The sequence below is a fragment of the Dasypus novemcinctus genome, chromosome 3 (assembly GCF_030445035.2).
Source record: "Dasypus novemcinctus isolate mDasNov1 chromosome 3, mDasNov1.1.hap2, whole genome shotgun sequence".
In the NCBI taxonomy this organism is placed as follows: Eukaryota; Metazoa; Chordata; class Mammalia; order Cingulata; family Dasypodidae; genus Dasypus; species Dasypus novemcinctus.
Window position 1 is genome coordinate 139,186,825 of NC_080675.1, and position 24,399 is coordinate 139,211,223.

At 53.0% G+C, this 24,399-nt stretch overlaps 1 protein-coding gene and 1 non-coding gene across 3 annotated transcripts; both read right to left on the bottom strand.

The window, feature by feature from the left end:
• Positions 1-221: 221 nt before the first annotated feature.
• Positions 222-325, bottom strand: LOC111766108 (U6 spliceosomal RNA). The gene has a single exon (XR_002798246.1). It is a non-coding gene; the product is annotated as a U6 spliceosomal RNA (small nuclear RNA).
• Positions 326-15,302: 14,977 nt separating this feature from the next.
• On the bottom strand, positions 15,303-24,168 carry PIF1 (PIF1 5'-to-3' DNA helicase). Of its 2 annotated transcripts, XM_004466645.3 has the most exons (13): positions 23,875-24,168; positions 22,739-23,309; positions 21,985-22,117; positions 21,774-21,899; positions 21,498-21,651; positions 21,292-21,406; positions 21,094-21,200; positions 19,698-19,837; positions 19,229-19,335; positions 18,374-18,461; positions 17,069-17,214; positions 16,261-16,452; positions 15,303-16,053 (listed from the first exon to the last, which is right to left on the bottom strand). In XM_004466645.3, the coding sequence occupies exons 2-13, from the start codon at positions 23,288-23,290 to the stop codon at positions 15,997-15,999; spliced, it is 1,917 nt and encodes a 638-aa protein (XP_004466702.1). In that variant the 5' UTR covers positions 23,291-23,309; positions 23,875-24,168; the 3' UTR covers positions 15,303-15,996. The 2 variants fall into 2 exon arrangements, with proteins under 2 accessions (XP_004466702.1, XP_023446957.1); XM_023591189.2 differs by having other exon boundaries at positions 22,739-24,168.
• Positions 24,169-24,399: the final 231 nt, after the last annotated feature.

Here is a 24,399-nt window from a genome sequence, read left to right on the forward strand (position 1 = left end):
TTGCATCTATATTCATAAGGATATTGGTCTGTAGTTTTCTTTTCTTCTGACGTCTTTGTCTGGTTTTGATATCAGGGTAATACTGGCCTCACAGAATGAGTGGGAAGTAGTCCCAGCTCTTTATTTTTTGAGAGTGATTATAAAGAATTGGTATTAATTCTTAAAATGTTTCGTAGAATTCAGCAGTAAAGCAACCTGGGTCTAGGCTTTTAAGTAAATGGAACACTTCACGAAACTTCACAAATTTGCATGTTGTACTTGCACAGGGACCATGCTGATCTCTGTATCATTCCAATTTTAGTATATGTGCTGCCAAAGTGAGCACTTTGTGGGTAGTTTTAAATTAGTATTACTATCTATTATAAGTCTATTCAGATTGTTTCTTCTTATGTCAGTTTTGGGGGTTTATATCTTTCTAGGAGTTTGTCCATTTTATCTGAGTTACCTAATTTATTGTCATCCAATTGTTCATAATATATTTTTTAAATAAAGTTTATTGAAGTATATCATTCATATTTGAAAATAAGTATAGGGAAGTGGACTTGGCCCAGCAGTTAGGGCGTCCGTCTACCACATGGGAGGTCCGTGGTTCAAACCCCAAGCCTCCTTGACCAATGTGGAGCTGGCCCATGTGCAGTGCTGATATGTGCAAGGTGTGCCGTGCCACTCGGGTGCCCCCTGCGTAGGGGAGCCCCACGCACAAGGAGTGCACCCCTTAAGAAGAGCCGCCCAGCGCCAAAGAAAGTGCAGCCTGTCTAAGAATGGTGCCACCCACACGGAGAGCTGACACAAGATGATGCAGCAAAAAGAAACACATATTCCCTGCTGCTGACAACAACAGAAGCAGACAAAGAAGAAGATGCAGCAGATAGACACAGAGAACAGAGGGGTGGGGAGGAGAAATAAATAAATAAATCTTTAAAAAAAAGAGAAAAAATAAGTATACAGTAAAATTTGTGAATTTACAAAACAAACATGCATATCATCATACAAGGTTCCCACACATCTCCCCACTATCAACACCTTGCATTGTTGCAAAACATTTGCTACAAACCTTGAAAGAGCATCATCAAAACACCACTACTAACCACACCCGTATCATACATTTGGTGGCATAATCATCTTGATCCACCTTTTTGAAGAACTTAAGATTTATAAAATATTTAATTAGGATAAAAGAATATAAGCAGGATTATTAAAACCAGGGCTCTGTAAGGGTTAATTGGCTCAGCAGGGTGTATATTTTTATATTCCTTTTTCTGTAAGGTCAGTAGTAATGTCCCCTTTTTCATTTCTGATTCTAGTAATTTGAATCTTCTATTTCTCTTTTTCAATTTTTTACTCCTTTTTTATTATCTTTTCAAGAAATCTTTTAGTTTCATTTATTTTCTCTACTTTTTAAAAAAATTTTCTATTTCATTAATTTTCACTTTCATCTTTATTGGTTTCTCCTTCAGCTTGCTTTAGGTTTGGTTTATTCTTCTCTTTCCAGTATCTTAATGTGGAAGATTAGGTTATTGATTTGAGATCTTTCTTATCTTTTTTTTTAATAAATCAATTTTATTGATACATATTAATAAAGCATGCCATTCATCCGGAGTGTACAGACAATGGTATTTAGTATAATTGCATAGTTATGCATTCATCACTTTAATCATTATTAGAGTATTTTAATTATTTCAGTAATAATAATTAAAAAAAAACAAAATTCTTTACTTCTCAATCTCTCTTTGCTTCCCCTGGTGTACATAGTTGCTATTTCTGGCCATTATTGCACAACCAATAATCTGTTTTCAGTCTCTGGATTTGTCGATTTTGGATATGTTATATAAATGGAATCATGTAATATGTGGCCTTTTTTTCTGACTTCTTTACTTAGCATATTTTCAAGGGTCATCCGTGTTGTAGCATGTATCAGTACTTCATTCCTTCTTCATTCCTTTTTATTTTTTTATTTTTTTAAAGATTTATTTATTTATTTAATTCCCCCCCCTCCCCCCGTTGTCTGTTCTCTGTGTCTATTTGCTGTGTCTTGTTTCTTTGCCGCTTCTGTTGTCGTCAGCGGCACGGGAAGTGTGGGCGGCGCCATTCCTGGGCAGGCTGCACTTTCTTTCACGCTGGGCGGCTCTCCTTACGGGGTGCACTCCTTGCTCATGGGGCTCCCCTACGCGGGGGACACCCCTGCGTGGCAGGGCACTCCTTGCGCGCATCAGCACTGCGCATGGACCAGCTCCACACGGGTCAAGGAGGCCCGGGGTTTGAACCGCAGACCTCCCATGTGGTAGACGGACACCCTAACCACTGGGCCAAGTCCGTTTCCCCATTCCTTTTTATAGTTGAATAATATTCCATTGTATGGTTATATCATCTTTTGTTTATCCATTCATCCATTGATGGACATTGGGTTGTTTCCACCTTTTAGCTAATGTGTATAGTGTTGCTATAAACATTTGTGTAGTAAGTTAAATAGTGTGTATCCTCCAGAAATTCGTGTCCTCTGGAACTTCAGAATATGACCTTATTTGGAAAGAGAGTCTTTGCAAATAGAGTTAAGTTTCAAGGTGAGAGCATACAGGATTAGGGTGGGTCCTAAATCCAATGAGAATGTCCTTATAAGCAGTTGAAAGGGACACACAGAGACACCAAGAGGAAGGCAATTTAATGAGGGGAGAGAGAGATTAGAGTGATGTATTTACAAGCCAAGGAGTACCAGGAATTGCTTGCAGCCACCAGGAACTAAAAGAGAAAAGGGTTTATCCCTTAGTCTCCAGAAGATATGAACTCTGTTTGACACCTTGCTTTCAGAGTTATGTTTTCCTGAACGGTGAGAGAATAAATTTCTGTTGTTTTATGCAGCTGGTTTGTGGTAATTTTCTACACAGACCTAGGAGACTAATATAATTCATGGATACATCTTTGTTTGAACACCCATTTTCAATTCTTTTGGGAATATACTGAGGAGTGGAATTGATGGAAATATGGTAATTTTATGCTTAACTTATTGAGGATCTCCAGAGCTTTTCTACAGTGGCCGTACCATTTCACCTTCCCACCAACAATACACGACGGACCTAATTTCTCTGCATCCTCACTAACACTTGTTATTTATTTTCTAATGTTGTTGCTATTGTTGTTTTTAATCTTAGTGGGTGTGAAGTGGTGTCTCATTGTGGTTTTGGTTTGCATTTCCCTAACGACTAATGATGCTGAGCATCTTTTCACGTATTTAAAAAAAAAAGATTTATTTTTACTTTACTCCCCCACCTCCCTGTTGTGTTTTTGTGCTCACTGCCTGCCCTCTGTGTCCATTCACTGTGCACTACGTCTGCTCTTCTCATCTTCTCTTTTAGGAGGCACCGGGAACTGATCCTGGGACCTTTGATATGGAAGAGAGGCGCTCAAGCTCTTTCACCATCTCAGCTCCCTGGTCCACTAGGTCTTCCATTGTCCTTCTTCTGTGTCTCCTTTGTTGTGTCATCTCGTTGCACCAGCTTTCTGTGCAGGTCAGCTTGCTTTTACCAAGAGGCCCTGGGAATCAAACTCAGGACCTCCTATATGGTAGACAGGAGCCCAATCACTTGAGCCATGTCCTCTTCCCATTTCACAAACTTTTTTTTTTTAAGATTTACTTATTTATTTCTCTCCCCTTCCCCCCCACCCCGGTTGTCTGTTCTCTGTGTCTATTTTCTGCATGTTCTTTGTCCGCTTCTGTTGTTGTCAGTGGCATGGGAATATGTGTTTCTTTTTGTTGTGTCATCTTGTTGTGTCAGCTCTGTGTGTGTGTGTGTGTGTCATCATTCCTGGGCAGGCTGCACTTTCTTTTGCGCTGGGCGGCTCTCCTTACGGGGCGCACTCCTTGTGCATGGGGCTCCCCTATGCGGGGACAACCCTGCGTGGCAGGGCACTCCTTGCGCGCATCAGCACTGTGCATGGACCAGCTCCACACGGGTCAAGGAGGCCCAGGGTTTGAACCATGGACCTCCTATGTGGTAGACAGACACCCTAACCACTGGGCCAAGTCCGCCTCCAACTTTTTTTTTTTTAAGATTTATTTTTATTTATTTCTCTCCCTTCCTCCCCCCCAGTTGTCTGCTCTCTGTGTCCATTCGCTGTGTGTTCTTCTGTGTCTGCTTCTACTCTTGTCAGTGGCACTGAGAATCTGTGTCTCTTTTTGTTGTGTCATCTTGCTGCATCAGCTCTTTGTATGTGCCACACCACTCCTGGGCAGGCTGCTCTTTCTTTTGCACAGGGCAGCTCTCCTTAATGGGGTGCACTCCTTGCACATGGGGTTCCCCTACGCAGGGGACACCCCTGCATGGCATGGCACTCTTCATGTGCATCAGCTCTGTGTGTGGGCCCGCTCCACAAGGGTCAAGGAGGATTTGAACCTTGGACCTCCCATGTGGTAGGTGGATGCTCTATCCATTGAGCCACGTCCGCTTCCCATTTCACATACTTTTTGATCTCTTACATAACTTCTTTGAAGAAACATCTTTTGAAATCCTTGGCTCACATTTTTTTTAAAATATATTTTTTATTGACATATATCATTCAAACATGAACATATATAAACAATAAGTGTTTAGTAAAAGTTGTGAACTTACAAAACAAACATCATAACATCATATAGGGATCCCATACATAACCCCTCCACCAATACCTTCATTACTGTGAAACATTTGTTATAAACTATGCAAAAGCATCATCAAAATATTACTACTAACCATAGACCCTATCTTACATTTGGTGTATTTTTCCCCAAACCCACCCTATTTTTAAAAATTTATTTATTATTACAGAGGTTGTGAACTTATAAAACAATCATGCACATACATACATAAGTTCACCAACATACCACACCATGGTGGAATATTTGTTACAGATTATGAGATAATATCATCACACTGTTACCATGAACCATGGTCCATAGTGTACAGTTGGCACACTTTTTCCATACACTCCATTAGCAATAGTACATCTTTGCTTGGCCCACTTCTTAATTGGGTTGTTTGTCTCCATCCCACCCCCATCCCTCCTTGTTGTTTGCAGTCACTGTCTGCTCTCTGTGTCTGCTTGTGTTTAGGAGGCACCGGGAACCAAACCTGGGACCTCCCATGTGGAAGAGAGGTGCTCAATCACCTGAGCCACCTCAGCTCCCTGGTTTGTGTCCCTTGTTTTTCTCCCCTCTGTGTCTCTTTTGCTGTGTCATCTTGTTGCTTGCTACGCCTGCGGCACCAGCTTGCCTTCCCCAGGAAGCACTGGAAACAAACCCAGGATCTTCCATGTGGTAGGTGGAAGCCCAATCACCTGAGCCACATCCACTTCCCACGTTTGTCTTTTTATTGCTGAGTTGTAAGCATTCCTTTGTATATTTTATATACTAGACCCACATAAGACATATGATTTGCAAATATTTGTCCATTTTTTGGGTCATCTATTTACTTTATAGTGTCATTTGATGCACAAAGGTTTTTGATTTTTATAAAGTCCAGTTTGTCTCTTTTTTGTTCCTTGTGTATTTGGGTCATATCTAAGAAACCATTACCAAATCCAAGGTAACTAATATTTATAACTATGTTTTCTCCTAAGAGTTTTTAATGATTTTATTTTTTTACAGATCATGTCTCCCCCTTTCCCAAGATGGCTCTGTCAACTGCTTGTTGTTTGCTCATTGTATCCACTCATTGTATCTGCTCATCTTCTTGAGGAGGCACTGGGAACTGAACCCAGTATCCTTCCATGTAGGAGGCAGGTGCTTCAAGATGTGCTTGAGCCACACCTGCTCCCTCTCCTAAGAGTTTTATAGTTTTAGATTTTACAGTTAGGTCTTTGATCCGTTTTGAGGTCATTGTTGTATATGTTGTGCCAAATTCCTATATTCGACATAGGAAGAGACTGAGGTTTGATGAAATAATGCATGTAGATTCCTTAGCACCAAGCCTGGGACTTTGTATTTTTATTCTACCTATTAACCCCTGCCTCCCTCTGGCTAAGAAATCTTTATGCATCTGTCTTCAATGAGGTCTATCTCTACCTCCTTTTTTTTTTTTTTGAGTGTGTATGAGATTTATGAGGTATCAGCCAGGAACTAAGTACTTGGCATGCATCATCTCTTTTAATTCTTACCTAATAAGATAAGACAGTTAATACCATTTCCATTTTACTATGTGGATGCTCAGTTTCAAGTAACCTCTCCAGGATCCTACACCAGTGTTCAGATCCCAGTTTAGGAAGACACCAAGCTTCTAGGTTCTGGTTTCTCTTTCCTTAGTAGTCTCTACCAATAAGTTGTATTTCCTGCCACTTCTCCTTCATGGGCCCTTAGGGAAGGTTTCTAAGACTCCATTTGGCTAATCATTGGAACAGGTCAAGGCAGGGTCTAAAACCTTCGGTTGAACATCTGCCCTGAAGTTTTTTAGAGTTTGCAGTGAGGTCTTAAGATCAAAAATAATCCCTTTGAAGCCCTGGGGAGAAGGAAAGGGGAGTGGGAAGAGCGCACAGACCCAGCCACTCCCTCAGCACGCCCCTGCCAACTAGTTCTCTAGGAGCTCCCGGTTGTGTTTCCCACAGGATGTAGGAGCTGTAGATGGTGGCAGGGGAGTGGGAGTCCAGCTCTATGGGAGCCCCGAGCGGGAGCAGATGTGGCTCAAGCAGTCGGGCACCCACCTCCCAGGTTTGGTTCCTGGTGCCTCCTAAAGAAGATGAGCAGACAATGGTCTGGAGCCCTGAGGCAGAAGAGGTGGCTGCCTGTGGGCTCATGCAGGGCGGCTGGCTTCTCTGGGAGGAGCTGGACTTGAAACAAGCCTTGGAGGACCTAACCAATTTGGATGAAGGCGACAGGGTTGGGATAGGTGGCCTTTGCAGAGCTGGTCAAGCCATCTAGCATTTCCAAAGCTCCTGGCAAGGGCCCCACTGTGAGTCCACACCACAACCCTCTGAACGAAGGGTTGTTAGCGCCATTTGGCAGATGAAGAAGCTGTGTTAAGGGACTTGCCCGGGGCCCACAACTGCAGGCAGGATGTGCCAAATGCCACGTGATGAGGTGGATCATTCTGAAGGAGGCAGTGCAGAGCCATGGAAGGTTCCCAAGCCTCGGGGTTACCTGGGCAGTGTAAGGCAGTTCACCGGAAGGGCAGGGAGTGGAGGCCAGAGACAATGCAGAGGCTGCAGGAGCAATGCATAGGCTCTGAATCAGGCTGGGAGCCGGGAAGCAGAGGCCTGGGGTCAGGGCTGTGCTGTTGGGGATGGGGGAGGTCTGGTCTGGAAGGGACCTCTGAGATCATTCAACCACCCACCATTTTACTAGAGGAACCTGAGGCCCAAAGGTTAACGGAGAGCCAGGCTAGAAAGGCCCTGAGAAGCTCCGGGACACACAACCCGAGCTCACTCCCCACCCCCCATCCCCACTAACACTAACGGAGGGGCAGTGAAACGGGCTGCATTTCCTCCTGCACTCCCCCAAATCCCACCCCCTGGGTACAGGCCCTCACTTGAGGTCTCAGGGTTCCAGTCAGAGGTACAGGGCTCTGAACCCAGCTCAGCTTTTGTCTTGGGTGGGGGAGGGCGGGGGCCCTAGGGCCATCCCTCCCATTCCCTGGGCATAGTTTGCTGATCTGTGAAATGAGGCCAGTGGACCAGCTCTGGCCCTTTTCAGCTCTAAGCTGCCCCTGGGACCTCAGCCTCTGATTTGGGATGGGGGTGTGGGGGGGTATCTCAAGATGCCCCTAAGAGATGAGCGCCGGTTCTGATGGGGGGCTGGGCAGTGAGGCAAGTGGGTGGGATGGCCCCACGGGTTCTCCCGGACCCTCGGGCAGTCTGGGGAGTGGGGGGACTGTGGCAGGAGGGGCCAGCCTGGCAGCCCTCAGGCCTAGAGAAAGCGAGGCCGAGCAGGACTGCTTCCGCACTCTGGCCCCCCACCTCCCAGTCCAGCCTGGCTCGGGGGTGGGGCCGGCCGGGGCCCACATGCCTGAGCAGTGAGCGCCTGGTCCCGAGGAGGCAACATGATCCGGAAAGGATCTCTGACGTCTCCTTTTGAACCCTGGAGAGGTCTCAGTCATGTGAGGACCACAGGAGGATTAGCAAAGCTGAGATGGAGGCTAGGAAGAGGGCCACTTGGAAGGGGGCCCCACCTGGGGAAGGACGGAGGGGAAGGGGCCAGGAAAGGGCCCCAGGCCTTGAGGTTGCAAACCAAGCCGCTGAGAAGGACCCCCCCTTGTAGATCCTGTCGTGGGATGGTGCGCCAGGGCCCGGCTCCTTTGGGGGGATGTGGGACAAGTTTCTGGGTGCATGAACCAAGTCAAGGGACCCAGGAGATAGGGAAGGGCTGGTCTGGTGGGCCTGGAGAAAAGAGGAGGGAGGTCAGGGACAGCCTGCCTGGGAGCTGTGCAGAGGGAGGCAGGGTATGTGCAGGGACTGATGCCTGGTCCCTGATGAGAGTCACAGTGGTGGGTCACATACAACCTCAGGCACAAGGAGACCTGGCAGGGAAGGGGAGAATGCATTCACTTTGGAGGTAGCCAGGCCTAGATTTCAGACCTTTCCACTCACCAGCTATGTAGCCCTGGGCAGGTCCCTTGGCCTCTCTGAACCTCGGGTTCCAGAACCAAATATCCGTCGTGTTTTATCCTTTGCAGTGGGCTGGTTCTGAAGCGAGGCTACCCCAGACCCTCCCATTCCCCTTGCTAGTCACACTAGCATACTGCCCCCATGTCCCCAGTCTGGTATTACCCCACATCCTCCCACCTCCTCTGGCAAGGGGCTGCACAGCCTTCTGGGACTGCCCCAGCCCCTCTCTGGGTGTGAGCCAATCCAGGACCTGGGCAGTGAGGGGACTGAATGGGAGGCTGGGTGGTGATGCCAGGACCCTCTCAAGGCTCAAGTTGGGGTGGGAGGAGTGCCTCCTGCCCTACGCCCACCCCACCCTTCTCCACCACCCTCTGCCGGGATGCTTGGGGCTCCCCTGCCCTTCCCCTAAGCTCGGGCCTGTTTGCCTTCTCCACAACAGGGAGCGAATGTGATTTAAAAGGAGATGAGGAGATTTGCCTTAAAAGGCCTGGAGTGCTGTGCCAGGGCCCTACGGGGTGAGGGGTGGGGGGGAGGCTGCCCTGCGAGGCAAGGAGAAAGGAGAGGAGCTGGAAGCCAGATCCGCCTCCCCAGGGGCCTCACGGCCCTCCGCAGCTGACCAGCACAGCCCCCGGGGCCGCCGTGGATCCTGACACCCACCCGGGAGGCCAGCCCGGCAGGGGCTATGCCCACCCTACCCCCATTCCGAAGATGAGGCAATGGAGGCCAGCTGCGATGGTCTTTCTTCTACAGCCCTCAGGAACCGGGCAGGGCGGTAGTGGTTTCGGGGTGCCCCAAGGAAGCAAAGAGTCCAGAAGACAGGACCCCCTGCTGGGGGCGGGGCTCTTGGGGCCTCCCCTTGACGCCTGCCCCCACAATCAGCTGCCGGGCCTTTGGCTCCTGCCCCCGGGTTGCCCCCTGCCGGCCCGCCCAGCCCCGGCCTGTAACTGGACGCCCTCCTCACTCGGCACCTTCCCAGGCGGCCTGGGGCTCTGCTTACTGAACCCAACACCGGCGGCCAGGGCGGGACGGGAAGGGGCACCCCTGGGGCGCGCATCTGCCTGGAGGCCCGCACACCGGGAGGGCTGCGCGGCCGGGGGAGGGCGCCGGAACCGAGGGGCGGGAGGTGGCCTGGCGGTCGCCCCCTCCTCGCAGGGCCTACCTCACACCTGGGGCTCCCCTTCCCTATTAGGGGCCCCTTCGCAGCCCCTCCCCGGCCTCCTGGGCAGGCCCCGCTCAGCGGGTGACGTCTCAGCGGGTGACGCGCTCGGAATCTGAAAGGAGCGTGGGGCTTCCCGGCAAGGCGAGGCGCTGGGAAGCTCCGCGTGCTGGTCCCTTTTCCTGAAGGCCCTGAGGTGAGGCCTCAGACCCGGGTGCCACCCGCAGCCGTGCGACCTGGGCCCCCGCCCCTCTGAGCCTCTTGTCTCCTCTACCACCAGGCCCAGGATCCCACTCGGAACGTTTTCAGAGGCGCAGTGATGAGGCGGGCAGCAGGCGCGGCGGTGACAGACGCACGGCCTGACCCGGGCTGGGAGCTCGGGCTGCAGGGCCCCCGTGGTGGGTGGGCACGGCTGGGTCCCCCAGAAGGGAAGACGCGGAGGGAGGCTTTAGGAAGGACGGCATTCTTTACCCCAGGCTTCTGGAAATTCTCTTTTGTTATTCGCCTGAGGCCACTCCACAGGCTGAGGGGGGAGGGGGCAGGAGGGAGGGCTGCTTCCAGCGACGGCGTAAGGGAAAGTAAGCCTAACCTTGAGAGTTCACCCGCCGCTGGCCCCGCCCCAGCGCTTTACTCACCCTAACTCCATTAATCAGCTATTATCTCCATTTCCCTAATGATGAATTCAGAGAATTTAGGCAAGACGTCCAAGGTCACAGAGTTGGAAGGCAGGGGGGCCACTATAAACTCAGGAATCCAGCTTCAGGGCCCTCTCCTGAATTTGCAAAAGCCCCAGGACCGTGCATCTGGGACTAGCGTTCCAGGCCCAGCTTGCAGTGTGGCCTTGACCAAGACACCTAACCTCTCAGATGTCGTTTCTCCCTGCATAAAATGGGGGCAACTGTCCCACCTTCCTGGCAGGGTTACTGTGAAAAACCAGTGGGCTAATTATTGCCCACAACAAATCAACAGACAAATAAAAGCAAACAAACAAAAACAAATCAACGAACACCCCGTGGAAACTTCTTAACAAAGAGCTTCCCCCACCGTTTACAAAGGCAGCCTCCAGCTCCGGAAGGGTCTGAGACTGGGAGCAAAGGGCCAGCCAGGGCTCTGGCACCCTCTCGTGGTGCGCGGCGTGTGGCGCTAGGGGCGTCGGCCCAGTAGGGGAGAGCAAATTGTGCCTGGGCATCGGGAAGGCCGGGTCCTGCCTAGCCTAAGCCCTCCTCTGGCCACCCCACTGTCCCACCATCCCAGCCTCCCAGTTCCCTCTGGACAGCTCGGCGAAGGCCATCCAAGGGTAGAGGGTTCTAGCCTCAGCTCTGCCCTGACGAGCTCTCCAGGCCTCAACCGCCTCCTCTGTAAAATGGGAACAATCATTCCCTCCCTGTCAGAGGACCTGCCACTGACTGTGTGCTGTTTCAGTTATCACACATTTGATGAGGTGTCTGTTCTGTGAGACCATCATGCTCGGGGCTGTGGAGATACACAAGCAGCTAAACCAGGTCTCTTTCCAGCAAGGGCCCCACCTCCTTCTAGGGGAGATAGGCTTGTAAATTACTAATCACCCTCATCTGCAGGTCACAGCTGGCGCTGAGGAGGGCGCACTGAGGCACAGGAGGCAAATGGGGATCAGCTGACAGTGAGGCTTAGAGGGGATCCCCTCACCCCCCCCCAGGTGAATGCTTTTAAAAAAATAGATGTGGGAAGTGAACTTGGCCCAGTGGTTAGGGCGTCCGTCTACCACATGGGAAGTCCACGGTTCAAACCCCAGGCCTCCTTGACCCGTGTGGAGCTGGCCCATGCGCAGTGCTGATGCAGGCAAGGAGTGCTGTGCCACGCTGGGGTGTCCCCCGCGTAGGGGAGCCCCACGCACAAGGAGTGCACCCCATAAGGAGAGCCGCCCAGGGCAAAGGAAGTGCAGCCTGCCCAGGAATGGCGCCACACACACACGGAGAGCTGACACAAGATGACGCAACAAAAAGAAACACAGATTCCCGTACCGCTGACAACAACAGAAGCAGACAAAGAAGAACATGCAGCAAATAGACACAGAACAGACAACTGGGGGGTGGCAGGGGACAGAAATAAATAAATCTTAAAAAAAAAAAAAAGATTTATGTATTTATGTATGTATGTATGTATGTATTTCCCCCCCTTCCCCTCCTCCCACCCTGCTCTTTTTGCTGTCTGTGTTGTCTTCTCTTCTCTTTTTCTGTCCTCTAGGATTCACCAGGATTTGATCCTGGAGATGCTTGTGCGGGCACTGGCTCACCATGTGGGTACTGACTTGCCACACATGTACACTTTCTCTTCTTTTTCACCACAAGGCCCCAGGGATCGAACCCAGGTCCTCCCATATGGTAGGTGGAAGCTCTATCACTTGAGCCACATCTGCTTCCCGGTGAATGCTTTTTGAGGAATGGGAGGGACTGTAGCTGGTCAGGTCACAGGTTAGCTTTCTTTCTTTTTTTTTAAATTAAAAACATTTTTAAAAATTGTATTTTGTCATCCTTGGTCTTGGCTTTACTTTTCAGATCTTTTGTACTTTTCTGGCCACACTACTGCTTTTTAAAAATATTTTATTTATTATTTGTTTATTTGTTTACTTCTCTCTCTCGTTATTGCACTCTCTGCTCAGTGGCCCAATTGCTTGAGCCATCTCCACTCCCCACTTGTTCTGTCTCTCATTGTGTTTCCTTGTGTCTCTTCATTGTGTCATCTTGTTGCGTCAGCTCGCCATCTTGCTCGTCTTCTTCAGGAGGCATGGGAAACCAAACCCAGGACCTCCCATGTGGTAGGCAGGCACCCAACTGCTTGAGCTACATCTGCTTCCCACAGGTTATCTTTCTAAGCTCCTCACCCAGCCTACTTGCTCCTAGCCTGGGACTGGCTCACCTGTGCTGAGCCTCCTATCAAGGGGCCAGCCCCTCAAAGGTAGGCTGCCTCCCTGGTGCCCACCTCTGCTTTAAAGCCTCCAGTGGCAGGATCATTGTGCTTCACACCTCCCTGCTTTGGACTTACAGGGAAAAGGACTTGGCCCAGTGGTTAGGGCGTCCATCTACCACATGGGAGGTCCGTTGTTCAAACCCCGGGCCTCCTTGACCCGTGTGGAGCTGGCCCATGCGCAGTGCTGATGCGCTCAAGGAGTGCCGCGCCACGCAGGGGTGTCCCCCACATAGGGGAGCCCCACGTGCAAGGAGTGCACCCGTGAGGAGAGCTGCCCAGCGCGAAGGAGGGAGCAGCCTGCCCAGGAATGGCGCCGCCCACACTTCCCGTGCCGCAGACGACAACAGAAGCGGACAAAGAAACAAGACGCAGCAAACAGACACAGAGAACAGACAACCGGGGGAGGGGGGGAATTAAATAAATAACTAAATAAATCTTTTTTTTTTTTAAAGATTTATTTATTTATTTAATTTCCCCCCCTCTCCCGGTTGTCTGTTCTCGGTGTCTATTTGCTGCGTCTTGTTTCTTTGTCCGCTTCTGTTGTCGTCAGCGGCACGGGAAGTGTGGGCGGCGCCATTCCTGGGCAGGCTGCTCTTTCTTTTCACGCTGGGCGGCTCTCCTCACGGGCGCACTCCTTGCGCGTGGGGCTCCCCTACACGGGGGACACCCCTGCGTGGCAGGGCACTCCTTGCGCGCATCAGCGCTGCGCATGGCCAGCTCCACACGGGTCAAGGAGGCCCGGGGTTTGAACCGCGGACCCTCCATGTGGTAGACGGACGCCCTAACCACTGGGTCAAAGTCCGTTTCCCCTAAATAAATCTTTAAAAAAAAAAAGTCCCTCTTCCTCAGTGCCTTTCTCCAACTTGCCCACCTGACAAACTCATCTCCAGCCTTCCTGTGGGAGGCTGGAGGGGAGTGTGAAATTTCCATCACTAGAGAGGAAAAGAGAAGTCAAGCAGTGCCCCAAACCTCAGCCCAGGGCTCCCCTCACCCCACCCCTCAGGGAAGCACTTTCAGGGAGGTGTCAGTCTCTTATGGGCCCCCAAAGACAGGCTGTCTGCACTCCCTCTTTCCTTCATTTAATCTTTCCCTGGCCTCTGCCTTGTTCGCTTGGAGGGCTGGGGCTGGAGTCAGGGACTCCATCCTGTTCTGAGGGGCTTCCTGGTGAAGGCACAGATCTCCAGCCAAGGACAACACAATGCATGGGGTTCATTGGCAGGGACACTGCCTCCTGCCCTGAACGGAGTGGAGCTAGATCCTGGGAAAGAAAGAGGCGGTCATGCCTGAGCCGAGGCCTGAAGGGTCAGTCGAGGCACTTGAGGTTGGAGAGGCGTGAGCAGTCAAGGAGGCGTGAGGGAGGCAGGCAGCCACATCTTCTGTTCCTCTGGCTCATCCTTCCGGTCCTGGAATGTTCTCTCCTCAGAGTCCCTTTCTCCCACCCCGGACCCTGCAGGCATTCTCTACTGTTTCTTCTGATCATTTAGTGCTGGTCACAGTAGGAGGTTATTTTGTTGTTTCTTTGTTCTCTGCCTTCCTTCTGCTCACTATAAGCTCCCAGAGGCAGCGCCTCAGCCTGGTTTACTGTGGGGCTCCACTGTGGAGCCCAGCTCCTGGCAGAGTAGAGGCACTCAGTAAATATTTGTGGCATGAACAAATGAACATACAGGATGGACCCTTCTCCCAGAAAGACAGGATGATCATGGGAGTTGTTTTCTCTATTGTTCTACCTATACTTATCCCTCTACTCAGGCTCCCATATTCTAAGCAGGTCACCAGGTCTTTAAGCATCTTTGTTTCAGACCCAGGCTACCTGAGGACACACTCTTTCCCCCCATTTGCTCTCCAAGCCCAGTTCCTTGAGAGGTTTATGCTGGAGGAAAGGGGAGGCAAAAAGGAGGTCCCCAAGACTGGGGAAAGGCGAGTGGTCAGAGAGCCTCCCAGCCCCCCACCAGGGAGCAGGGGTTGGCAGCTTCTCAGAGGCCATGGTGTCACCCAGATTTCATGTCCCCAGCAACCCACATGGACTGCTTTTTATTTCCTATTCCTCCCACCGCTGGCAATTTTGCATTCAGGTAGCTATTGCTCTTTCATTCATCTGAGACACCTGTAGCTTCCACTTTAGCACTCATTTACCACCCAGAACTGGTATCCTTCTACTCATAAGCAGAGAACAGTAACCGTTTTTGCCAGCCTATAAGGGCCCCTGAACAATTTCCACCAGGCTTTTTGATAAGCTGAAATTAGTTTGTTGATGATCCTTTCTCCGTCGGATCTTCCAAGCTGGAGCCTCAGCAGGGCCCAAACTGATCAAGTTTCAATTGGAGCCACCAGCATGCTTCCAACATTGAGGGACATTTCCCCGTTTCCCACCACTATTGGGTGATGGTGATTCGCCTTGTCATTTCATTGTTAGTCACCAACCTCAGGTGGCTCAGCTTTCCCACAACCCATGATACCCACAATATAGACAATACCTCACCTAAGGATGCTGTGTTCTCAGCCCCCCACAGCATAAACAACTCTGCATATGCACGTGCGTGGGGGGGGGGGGCGCGGGGGCAGGCCTTCCTGCGTGGGTACAGCACCAGAGGGCCAGGGCCCTTTCTTTCTTTTAAAGAAAGCAGGAGACTCACAGTTCAGTTCACACACAATTCACAAGTTTATTTACCCTAATAAATACAACCTGAGAACATCCGTTTCAATGCCCCCAAACACTATTTCTTCCCTCCTAAAAGTAGCTTAAAATGTGGATGCACATTTGGTCTTGTAAGTTCTCAGGTTAGTCCCAAGAGGGTCAAGAGGGTCTCTGGGCTGCTCGGCTGGGCCTGCGGGCCCTGGCTCGGGAGGCCCCTCAGCTGCACCGGGGCGTGCTGTGGATGTGCCTGGGTCGGTCCTCAGCTCTGGGCCTGTGCCACCCTGCCAGAGTCCTCCCTGGCCCCGGCAGAGAGAGGCCCGTTGCTGCTCCTGGAACCTGTCTTGGGTGCCTCTTCTTTCTGCAGCCCCAAAGGGGTGGCTTCAGGACCCTGCAGCTAGCCCCCATACACAGCTTTGTCCTCTGACACCACATACCCCCATGGGCCCATTCTCATCTGGCACGGAAAGGGTTACTCCTGACCCTGGAAGCAGCTCACCCAGGGCAAAGGGGAGAAACTGAGGCACAGCTGGCACGTGGGTGAGAAGCACTTTCCCTTCAACCTGCTGAAGCTGAGAGCCCTTAAGAAGGGAGAAACGGGCACTGATCACCCTCCCCCCTTATCCCCTGGGGACTGGCCCCATCTGGAACAGGAAGATGGGGAGACCACCCTTTGCCTTCTCTTTGGGGCTGGGGCTCAGAGATTTGGGTCCACGTTCTCTTGGTCTGAGGCCTCATCATCATCTGGGGAATCCTGGATCAGTCAGAGAAGGCCAGTTATGGACTTGTGCTGGCCCCCAGGGCAGCAGCCTGGAAGCCAGTGTCTCCTTCCCCCTGCCCCCAACTGAGCCAGCAGGGAGCTTGCTACCCCCCAACCCCCAGTCCCACTGGGCCTTTCCTACGTCCTGGCTCCCAGCCCCCCCACAGCCACATGGCCCACCACCAGGTGACTCCCTCTCACCAGACTGAGCCCCCTGCCCCGCTGCAGGCTGGCGTAGAAGTGCAGCACGCGGGGGTCGCAGCGTACCACCATGGGGTCGAAGTCCAGCACACGCAGGCCCTGCAGGCTGCGGGCCCGGGAGAGGGCCACGTAGGCCTGGCCGCTGGCAAACACGCGGCCCAGAGAGATCTCCACGCAATCCAGGGACATGCCCTGGGGGACGAAGGGACAGAAAGAGAGGCAGCTCAGCCTGAAGCCCCTTGTACCCAAGAGCCTGACCCCTCTCTGACTTCACCTTCACCAGCCCAGCAGCTGCCCCTGGGTGTCCTCACCCAGTCCAGAGATGCTTGGGTCGGGGTTTGGACTGACAGGAGATGGGTGTCTGAGTAGAAGGGGGTTCAGGAGTTGAGGGATGGCTGAGGGTGGGGCGCAAGAGGAACAGTTCAAGCTCTGGGTCAGACAGGCTCTGCCACTCACTATGCTCCATGAACTTGGACAAGTTCCTTAACCTCTCTGAGCCTTGGTTTCCTCCTCTGTCAAATGGGATTGATAATTACAGCCACATCTCAACGAGTGGTCGGGATTAAATTTCATGTATCTGGGAGAAGCTCAGAAAGTGGTGGGCAGGGAATGACAGAGGGGAGGTGTATGGGTCCAGAAGAGGCAGAGAAGAGGGCAGGATGGGAAACACACTAAAGGAAGGCTGTGCTACTCTTGGTCTGGAACTTTCCATTCAGGGGAGGCTCAACCCCATAAAGACTTCAAGACCTCATACACACATGCCCACCCTCTGCCCTCCCTGTCCCTGTGCTCCACACCGGGTGCTCACCTGGCTCTTGTGGATGGATATCGCCCAGGCCAGCTGGAGGGGCAGCTGCCGCCGGCTGAGGAGCTGGCCCCCGGCGGCCTGTACTGTCCACCGGTCAGCGCGGATAATCTCAGTGACTCCACACAGGAACCGCACCTGGGGCAGCCCTGGAGGAGGCACAAGGAAGGATTTAAAAAATTTTTTTTGTTCTCAATTTCATTTATTTCTGCTCTAATCTTTATTATTTCATTCCTTCTGCTTGCTTTGGGAATGGTTTGGTTTTCTTTTTCTAGTTTCTCCAATTGTTCAGCTAGATCTTTGATTTTGGCTCTTTCTTCTTTTTTAATGTAGGCATTTAGGGCTATAAATTTCCCTTTCAAGACTGTCTTTGCTGTATCCCTTGAGGTTTTTTTTTTAGGAGGTACAAGGGATTGAACCTAGGACCTCATACATGGGAGGCAGTGTTCAACCACTGAGCTATATCTGCTCCCCTGCCAAAAGTGTTTTATAAGTTGTGTTCTCTTTTTCATTCATCTCAATATATTTACTAATTTCACTTGCAGTTTCTTCTTTGACCCACTGATTATTTAGGAGTGTGTTGTTCAGCCTCCACACATTTGCAAATTTACCTCTTTCCTGCCTATTATTGATTTCCGGTTCCATTCTATTATGTTCTGAGAAGGTACTTTGTATAATTTGAATCTTTTTATTTATCTTGAGACTTGCATTGTGACCTAATGTGGTCTATTCTAGAGAAAGATCTATGGGCACTTGAGAAGAATGTATATCCCACTGAGTTTGGGTGCAACATTCTGTATATGTCTGTTAGGTCTAGATCGTTTATCATTGTTCAAGTTCTCTGTTTCCTTGTCTATCTTCTGTCTAGTTGTTCTAGCTAATGATGTGAGTGGTATGTTGAAGTCTCCAACTATTATTGTAGATATGTCTACTTCTCCCTTTAGTCTTGCCAGAATTCTGCCTCATTTATTTTGGGGCACCCTGGTTAGATGCACAGGTATTTATGACTTATTTCTTCCAGGTGGATTATCTCTTTATTGATATATAATGGTGTTCTGTATCTCTTATAACTTTTTTGCATCTAAAGTCTGTTTGTCTAATATTAGTATCGCTAACTCTGCTCTTTTTTGATTACTTACTATTTGCATGGTGTATCTTTTAGGAAGGCCAATCTTTCAGCCCTGCTTCAGGGCTAAGAGGTGGGGAGGAGGGGCCTTTGGGCCTTTCTATCCTAGGTTTTTTCTCCTAGTATGTGTCCACGAACCTGCAAAGCCAGGGATTGGGACTGCCGCCTCCCCCATCACTTACCTCTCCCCTCTGCCTCAAACCCGACCACCACACCTCGGGCCCCATTCACCAGGCCCCGAGACACTGCTAAGTTCTTCACCAGCATCACCTGCAGGGAAAGAGAATCGAGGAGTGGAGATGGCCCGTCCCCATGCCTGGCCTCACCTCCAGCACTGCCCTTTCAGAGGCTGGGGGTGGGAGGCTGTCATGCAGGGGCAGGGGTCCTAGTCCTTAGTTCTGCTACTGAGACTGCGACCTCTAGGGCAGGCTGCCTTAGATTCCTGGGTTTCAGGTTCCCCGTGTGTCACAGGTGGGTGACATTTGCTTGGTTTGCCTTAGGAGATGATAGGGATCAAGGAGGGACAGGCATCAGAGTGCTTTGACAGTCGTTAAATCTGTTATGGGGTGTGTGGGAGGGGGACAATTTTGAAGGATAGCCCCCAGGTCCTGCCACCCACTCTCCCAACCACACTGTACCTGGCACCTGCTTTTTTTCCCTTTGCCCTCTGGGACCTGAAGACTCCCATTCTGCCCACTCCCAACGTCCAGGGAGGAAGCAGGAACCCCTGGCATCTGAGTGTGTGTTACAGAAGAAGAGCCACGTGGGGTCCATGTTCACTCCCCATTTTACAGATGAGGAAACTGAGCTTCAGCAAGGGAAAGGGACTTGTCCAAAGCAATACTACCTGGGGCATCCGGGGGTTGGGGGAGCAAGGCAGAAGAAAGCTGAAGGCAGAAAGCTGGTTGGGAACAGGAGAGGCAGGTTTGGTGAGGTCACACCTGGGACCGCTGGCGGTGGAGCTGCCTGAGCAGAGGACAGGGAGCAGGCAGCCTTCTCGAGAAGGTCAAAGGTCCCAGGCACTGTTTCCCACTCACCTGGGCCCCCAGCTTTAGCTGAAGGAGCCGGCTGGCAGGGCACTGGGCGTCCAGGGTCTGGGCCTGATCAGGATCACTGTCCATAGCCTCAAAGCTGTGCATCTCACCTGGGAGAAGAGAGTCAGGCAAAGAGAAACTGACCTGTGGCTCAGAGTCCAAAACCACCTGTTAAGCCCAGGCAGGAGAGGAGGGAAGGGGGTCTTCCTGGCCACCAGCGGTCAGGAAAAGGCTCCGTGGGGGCAGCTCGGGCCTAACTGGGGCCTTGGAATCTGGTCTTAGTTCCAGCACTCACTGGCTGAGAGACCTTGGCTAGTTCTCCACACCTCTCTAAGTCACAGTTATATCTGCAAACTTGAGGGCCTTTATTGCCACAGAGATTAGGGACCTAGATATCAAATGACCCCATGGGCTGGGGCTGCCTGGGGCCACACCTGCCTGGGGGCCCTGCCCACCTCGGCTCCCTGCTCACCTGGCAGCTCCTGCAGCCGCCTCTGGTTGGTGAGGGCCACGTCATCCTGGTGGGTGCAGAGCCTTGTGGCCACAATGCCGTCCCGCCCTACTTTGTGGGCGGCCGTGGCCCGGAGCTGGCGGGTCACCTCTTTTGAGCACCTGTGGGGCCTGAGCTGTCAGGGCAGAGCCCTCCTGAACACCAGGAAGGGTGGGGAGTGTGGGCACTAAGGCCCAAGCAGCAGGCCAGGGGCCAGGCCTTGGGGCTGGAAAGAGGCACCAGGGCAGAAGCTGACCCCCAGGCTGTATCCCCTGTATCCCAGCTGGGATTTCAGACTGGGGGATAAGCATGGGAGGGAGGGTGCCGGGCTGTGACCACGGTGGGCAGCTTTTCCTCTGCCTGCCCCCAGGTAGCAGTTAGCTGCCTCCCACCCCACAATGTTCCCGAGGAAGGTGGATATGGTACATGAGCACAAGTCAGAGGTTTGGAGGGCCTAAAAAGGGGGCCAATGTTGACACTCTGTAATCCTGCGTGCCGGGTAATCTTCCAGGCCCTGTCTGCTGCCTTGGGGGAAAAATCTGTCTGTGTTTCTGTTTTCCTCAATCTCAAATCCTCCTCCACCATGGAAGCCTGTGCACAGCAACAGTTCAAGTGCGACAAGGAGGCACAGTTTGGGACCATCTCAACCTGCTTTGCCATGAATGCCTGTGTGTGCTGTGCACCTTCCTACCAATCTCCTATGTCCATACGAGGGGTCCCTGGGCATAGAGAGCCTCACTGTCATCCCAATCTGACCTTTCAAGGCCCGGCTCTGGCCTGTTCCACCCTCCTGGCCTCCTTTCTATTTCCACCTGAAAGGAGCCATGGCATCTCAACCTTTTGTTTTAGCCGTATCTGCAACCTCCCTTCCCCCACCAAGTGGCCCCTCAGGCACTAAGAGTGGAAGGAACTTGGGTTGTGCAATCAAGCAGACCTGGGTTCAAAATCCTACCTTAGCCCCTTTGGGCAAGTCACTTCATCTAAGAACCTCAGTTTCTGCATCTGTAAAATGGGGTGTTAAGGCCTCTGAATTTGTTTTGTGTCCATCTGTCCTTCCTTCCTTGATACTTGCTCTGTGCCAGGCCCTGTGCTGGGTGACAGGGACCCAACCCTGAGGAAGTCTGGGTCCCAGTGCTCACAGTAACCATCTCCTATGAGGCTCCTGACTGCAGTCTGTCCTGGGCTGCCCATGTCCCGCCTGGCTCCTCTCACCCTACAGACTGCGTGCTCCTCAGACAAGCATTTCTCCTTATTCTCTGGGTCCCTGTGCTCTACTCTGGTCTATCATGTGGGGCCTTGTGTCCAGAACAGCCTTTTCCAGGTGCTCCCCAGGCAGGGGTCTTCATCCCGTGGCCCCTTCTCATCCCCCAGAGCCTACCTGCCCAGCCTCACAGCCTGCAGCAGAGAGACGAAGGTCTGGTCCGCCTGCCTCCACACCTCAGTCAGCTCCAGGGTCACTGGCACGCACCTCCTCCAGCTCTTGGCCTGGTGGAGGTGGGGTGGGGGTGGGTCAGGGAGCAGAGCAGACCCCCAGGTGGAGAGGTAGGGGGGGAGGGAGGCCCAGAGGGTGAGATACCTGGAAGCAGAACTGAGGCGGCTGGGAGCCCTTGGTCACGGGCGGCAGCTGCAGAAAGTCCCCGCAGATGATGAGCTGGATCCCTCCAAAGGGCTTGTTCTGCTGTCGGACAGCTCTGGGGAGGGGCCCGGGGCGAGTCAGCGGTGGGGTAGACCAGTTCCACACACCAAGACCCCCGGAGCTCTGCCCTCACTGCACTTACTGACCTGGCCACGGCCTCCAGCTTGTCAAACAGGTCCGCCTCCACCATGGAGATCTCGTCAATGACCAGCCGCTGGCAGTTCAACCAGCTCTGCCGAACTCCCGGCCGCTGGGCCAGGGCTACACACTGGGCCAGGGGAGCCTGGCCGGAGCCAATGCCTGGGAGCGACACGGTTCAGCCTGGGCCAAGACCTCAGCCCCCTCTCAACTCTGACCTCTCCTCCTCCCTCCCCACAGGCCAGGCTTGCTCCCAGCCTCTAGTCTCAGGGGCTCCCCCTTACCTGCGAAGGCATGGAGGGTGGTACCCCCGATGTGGCACGCTGCCACCCCAGTGCTGGCAGTGGCCACAGTGCCCGTTGGGGGCAGTGAGCCCAGGATATGCTTCAGCAGGTATGACTTCCCGGTCCCTGGGCAGGGGGCAAGGTCAGGGCCTCCTGCTCGCCTGTTCCACCCCTCTGGTTCCCCCTACCCCAGCTTTGCCCCTCCCCCTACCTGCACTCCCAGTGAAGAAAACGCTCTGGCCTTTCAGGACGACCCTCAGCACAGCAGCCTGCTCCTCGGAAAGCTGTGGCTTGGTTGGGGGCAAGCTCAGCTTCTTCACAGGCAGGGGCCACCTTGGGGCTTCCTGCAGGGGTGAGGGGACAAGGCTGTCCCAAGGGTCTCGGCCCACTCCCTAGGCATTGTCCTCTCCCTTCCTGGTCCAGGTACAAGACTAAGCCTGGTAGCCCTCTGCCTCTCTGTTCGTTTTGCTCCATCCTAGCAAGGCCCCTTCTTGCCCCATCTCCATCTTCTCACCCACTTAGCTTCAGATCCCCATGGTCTACCTGCCTCAGGTCACAAACACTGTCAAAGGCACCAGACTCTTTGTCCCCCTCATCCTATGGGAACTCTTGGCTGCCCCCTGACACTGCTGACCACTTCATTCTTTCCAGAAGCTCCTCTACTTCTCCAGGTCGGCTACACACTCCTTTTCCTTCTGAAGCCTCCTTTCCTGGCCTCCTTCTCTGCCTTCTCTCTGAATGGGGGTACTCGCCAAGGCTCTAACCTGGACCCCCTTTTCCTGCTCTCATTCGCCCAGTCTCAGGGATAGCACGATGAGAAGCACGTAAACAATTGCTACATCCCTGTTAGACTCAGCGCTCGATGGAATAACCAAATACCGCCACCATCTTCCCCTCCAAACGCCGGTCTCCTTGATCTTTTCCATCTTCGGAGATGGCATTCCCACTCCCAAAGCCATCCTCACCTTGCTGGGCTCGGCCCTCGCCGGTGTTTCCGCAGGCCGCTTCCCCGCCGTGGCGCCCGGGCCCCGTGGGGCCGCTTCGCGCCGCACCTCCTCGGGCTGCACCGGGCTGATGGTGATGAAGTCGCGGGGCCGCGAGTCGAGCAGCTGCGCGCGGGCGGAGGCCGGTCCTGGGCCCGGGGCCGCGGCCAGCTTGAGGCGCAGAGTGCGAAGGAAGCGGCGCAAGCGGTCGGGGGGACAGTCGGAGAGCAGCAGCTGCACGGCGCCGGGCCGGGGAGCGCCGTCCGCGGGGAGACGCAGCGCGCTGCGTCCGGCCGCGGCGAAGCGCGTGAAGAGTCGCGCGGCGCGCAAGGGGAAGCAGCGTGGCCGCCCTGCGGGCCCCGGCGCCCGCAGCCGTAGCATCAGCTCGCGGCGCTCGTTGCGGCCAAGACTCAGCTCGGCCGTGCGCAGAGCCTGGCGCCTTCGCGGCTGCCCGCCGGGGCTCAGCTCCTCCACCGCCACGCGGCACCGCAGCTCCGCGTCCTCACACTCCGCCACCGCGGTGCCCGACAGCATCGTCGCTGCGGCTGTAAGTCTGAGAGGGAACCGGAGCACAGGGATAACGAGGGGCTCAGGAGACACAGTGGGTCTTGTAGACGCAACGACAGGGTACCCGGGCGAAGGCACACAGGGTCACGGAGGATTGTCATCAGTGACACAAGGAGGTCACAAGGACGGTGAAAAATTGACTCTCAGAAATGCACAACGCACCTCCCTGCACAACTTCCGGAGAGGCGGGTGGGCAGTCAAATGCATCCAGGAGAGCCCGGAGGAAACGCAAGGGGCCCCCTGCGCAGAGAAGCCTCCTTCCCAGACACCCAGGATGGACACGGGAATCCTCGGGGTTCTCTTCCCGGAAAGCGGGGAATTTGCATGTGGGGAGATGAGAAGGGGAGCTGACATGTAATGAGTGCCTTTCTGTCTTCCAGGTAGGTGCTTTGGTTTATATGCTGCCAGACAGGCCTCACCATTCCCTATATGCTTAGGTGCAAGAGACTGCGACTCCAATGCGCGGGCGCTTCTCACCCGTACGGTGGGGACAGAATGGAAAATGTTCAGCCAGGGAGATCACAGGGGTTCCTGGGCCCGGGAATCCGTACCTTCTCCCTCTGACTCCCTCGTCTGCACCGTCTTGGCAGGTATCCTAACTGCTTGAAGAAGCCAGGTTCTCCGCCTCTCACCTGGGAGCTCGAGCGGACACCCACTCTCTTGTGCGCCGGGCACTTGGATGGACAGCTGACCAGAGTCGGCGTGTAGCGGAATGCTAAGCTTGGGACCAGGAACTTTCAAATACCCGGTGTAGAGAATCACCCTATCCCCGACCGGATCTTTAAATTCTCCAGCCAATCACAGATAGGGGCGTGGCAATGGGCGTGTCTTTCTTGGTTTTCTACCGCCAGCACTTGGGCTGTACCAATCCCGCGCCAGGAAGGTGGTTTAACTTTCTGGCCGGAGCAAACCAAGTGGGGTGGACGAGTGGGCGTGGTGGGCGGAAGCAGGGGCTAGGCCTGGGAAGCGCGTCATCTAGTGGCTGAAGATTTATTTTCAGAACTATTTCTCTGACGGTTTCGCCGCCCTGCGCACTTCTTTTTAGCCGGCATTTTGCGGGACTTGGTCTTGGGAAA